This window comes from Oryza sativa, chromosome 2 (genome assembly GCF_034140825.1).
Source record: "Oryza sativa Japonica Group chromosome 2, ASM3414082v1".
NCBI lineage: Eukaryota > Viridiplantae > Streptophyta > Magnoliopsida > Poales > Poaceae > Oryza > Oryza sativa.
Genome location: NC_089036.1, coordinates 17,057,195 through 17,060,860, shown reverse-complemented (window position 1 = coordinate 17,060,860; position 3,666 = coordinate 17,057,195). Strand labels below are relative to the sequence as shown.

Sequence of the window (3,666 nt, the reverse complement as noted above, 5' to 3'; positions counted from 1 at the left end):
TTTAATCTGTGACGAAATTTGATGAAATTTTCGTGATGTTTTTAGAGATCATCACGGATATGCAACTATGGATACAAGGCCCATAATACCATGATCGTTTATCGATTTCGTCATAAACCGGCCCAAAACCTGTGACGTTATAGTAATTTTGTCGCGATTTAAATACTTCAAAATCATATAAGAGATATGTAAATTTTGTGAACAATTTACTATCACTTTATTGGATGAAGAAATGACCAAAATAAAAGTTATAGATATTGATGAGTTATAAAACTTTGATGTTGATGATTTTTTCAGCTGAAATCATTTATTATTTGAAAATATTGTTTGAACTTGTCATAATTTGAAATTCAAATTCAAATTATTGAAACAAAGTCATATACCAAAATGAACAAAATAAAACTTGTAGATATTGATGATTTATACAACTTTGTTGCTGATGACTTTTTCAGTTGAAACCATTTAGTACCTGAAAATGTTGTTCGAAGTTGTCATAATTTGAAATGCAAATTCAAATTATTGCAACAGAGTCATATAGCAAAATGAACAAAACAAAAGTTGTATATATTGATGGTTTATATAACTTTGTTGTTGATGACTTTTTCTGTTGAAATCATTTAATGTTTGAAAATGTTGTTTAAAGTTGTCATAATTTGAAATTCAAATTCAAATTATTGAAACAAAGTCATATAGCAAAATGACCAAAACAAAAGTTGTAGATATTGATGAGTTACACAACTTTGTTGTTGATGACTTTTTCAGTTGAAATCATTTTATATTTAAAAATATTATTTGAATTTGTCATAATTTGAAATTCAAATTCAAATTATTGAAACAGAGTCATATAGAAAAATGACCAAAACAAAAGTCGTAGATATTAATGATTTATACAATTTTGTTGTTCATGACTTTTTTAGTTGAAATCGTTTAGTATTTGAAAATATTGTTTGAACTTGTCATAATTTGAAATTCAAATTTTATATAGGACAATCAAACTCAGATGGAGAAATAACCAAAATAAGATAGGTATATGTTAATAAGTTATACAACTTTGTTTTTGACAATTTTTCTATATAAGTTCATTTAGTATGATAATATTCGATTCGTAGGTTTAATATTTTGAAATTAATTGAAAAGAGGGAGGCAAAATGGACTTCTCGGCGAGGGATGAGCAAAAACACTGGCCCGTAACGGGCCTTTTGCTCCTCCTCACCGAGAAGTCCATTTTACCTCCCTCCTTTCAATCAATTTGAAAATATTAAACCTTCGAATCGAATTTTATCATACTAAATGAACTTATGTGAAAAAGTTATCAAAAACAAAGTTGTATAACTTATTGAGATCTACCTATCTTATTTTGGTTATTTCTCCATCTGATTTTGATTGACCTATATAAAATTTGAATTTCAAATTATAACAACTTCAAATAACATTTTTAAATACTAAAGTATTTCAACTGAAAAAGTCATCAACAGTAAAGTTGTATAACTCATCAATATCTACATATTTTGTTTTGGTCATTTTGCTATATGACTTTGTTTCAATAATTTGAATTTGAATTTCAAATTATGACAACTTCAAACAACATTTTCAAATAATAAATGATTTCAACTGAAAAAGTTATCAACAACAAAAATTGTATAACTCATCAATGTCTATAACTTTTATTTAGGTCATTTCTTTATTGGGTAAAGTGATATTAACATTGTTCACAAAATTTACATCTCTCTCTTATAGTTTATAAACTATATAAGAGATATGTACATTTTGTGAACAATGTTACAAATCATATTATCGGATGAAAAAATGATCCAAATAAAAGTTATAGATCTTGATGAATTATACGACTTTGTTATTGATAACCATTTCAGTTCAAATCATATAGTACATGTAAATGTTGTTTTGAAGTTGTCATAATTTGAAATTCAAATTCATACTGTTCAAACAAAGTCATATAGAAAAATGACCAAAACAAAAGTTGTAGATCTTGTTAAGTTATACAACTTTGTTGTTGACAACTTTCCCATTTGAAGTCATTTAGTACCTGAAAAATAATTTGAATTGCTTATATTTTAAATTTCAAATTTTACGTAGTTCAAACTAACTCGGATGGAGAAATGACCAAAAGCAAATTGGTAGATATCAATGAGTTCTAAAACTTCGTTTTTGATAACTTTTTCATATGAGTTTATTTAATATCATAAATTTTGATTCAAAATTTATTTAGTGGTTTTTCCCTCCTCACCATTTCAAAATTTTTCAAACTTCTCCTATCTTCTCTCTCCCACCACAGATATTTTCCCCTATTCAACTCTATCTCTCTCCCTTCTCTCCTCTCCCTCTCTCTCTCGCCATGCAGGTGGCGCGGCCGACGAAGAGGGGCTGGGAGTGGGCGCCGCCGCCGCCACGGCCTCTGGGAGCGGGAGTGGGCGCCGGGACGACCTCGCCACCGCCTTCGCAGCCGCGGGTGTCCACGCCTCCTCCCTCGCCGCCGCAGGCGACCATGCCGACGTCGACGGCGACGTTGACGGCGGGAGCGGCAGTGGCTGGCTCGGGAGAGACTGGGACACTCGGATCCGGCCGTGAGCGGGCACCGCCACCGCCATGGCCTCTGGGAGCGGGAACGGGCGCGGGGACAACCTCGCCGCCGCGGACGACGCCGCGAGCGTCCTCGGCGCTGCCTTCGCAGCCGTGGGCGTCCACACCTCCTCCCTCGCCACTGCAAGTGTCCACGCCTCCTCCCTCGTCGCCACGGGTGACCACACCGATGTCGACGGCGACGATGACGATGGGAGCGGCGGCAGCTGGCTCGGGAGAGGCCGGGGCTCGTAGATTCGGCCGTGGCGGGCGATGGCGACAGCGAGAGCGGCGCCGGCTGGCTCGGGAGAGGTCGGGACTCGCGGATCAGGCTGGGAGCGGGCGGCGCCGCCGCCATGGCCTCCGGGAGCTGGAGCGGGCGCCGGGACAACGTCGCCGCCGCGGGCGTCCTCGCCCCCGCCTTCGCAGCTGTGGGTGTCCACGGCTCCTCCCTCGCCACCGTGGGTGTCCATGCCTCCTCTCTATTCGCCGCGGGCGACCACGCCGACGTCGACGGCGGGAGCGGCGGCGGCTGGCTCGGGAGAGGCCGGGACTTCACGGATCCGGTCGGGGCGGGCGACGGTGATGGCGGGAACGGCGGCGACTGCTCGGGAGCGGCAAAGCGGTGGCGGCGGCGGATCTGGCGTCGGGGGCGAGCTGGCGACGACGGGGCGACAGCAGCGCGGGCCTCGATGGCGGATCTGGCGTCGGGCACCGTAACGGGTGGATGTGGCGCGTCCGGCTGCCGGCTGCGGTGGCGCGGAATCGGCGCGGGCGGCGGCCGGCTAGGGTTTCAGCTTTTTTTAGTTTTTTATTTTTTTATTGAATTTTGTGGGCACTAATATGTAATGGGCCTGTTTGGTGGGCTTTGATATGATGGTTGGTTGATGAAATGGGTCTGGTTTGAAATGAGCCTAGTTCTGAAATGAGTCTACTTTAACATGAGCCAGTTCTAAAAAAAATAACGGGCCTCATTAAATAATTAATGGACCAATATAAAAAATTAATTGGCCGCTATTTTAAAATTAATGGGCCGTCAAAAAAATAATAGGCTGTTAAAAAAATAATGGGCCGTATAAAAAAGTTTGC

General features: G+C 40.7%; 1 protein-coding gene across 1 annotated transcript; it reads right to left on the bottom strand.

Annotated features, from left to right (window-relative positions):
- Positions 1 to 2,303: 2,303 nt before the first annotated feature.
- On the bottom strand, positions 2,304 to 3,050 carry LOC107279998 (uncharacterized). Its single transcript, XM_015768943.2, has one exon. The coding sequence runs from the start codon at positions 3,048 to 3,050 to the stop codon at positions 2,304 to 2,306; it is 747 nt and encodes a 248-aa protein (XP_015624429.2).
- Between the last annotated feature and the right edge of the window lie 616 nt (positions 3,051 to 3,666).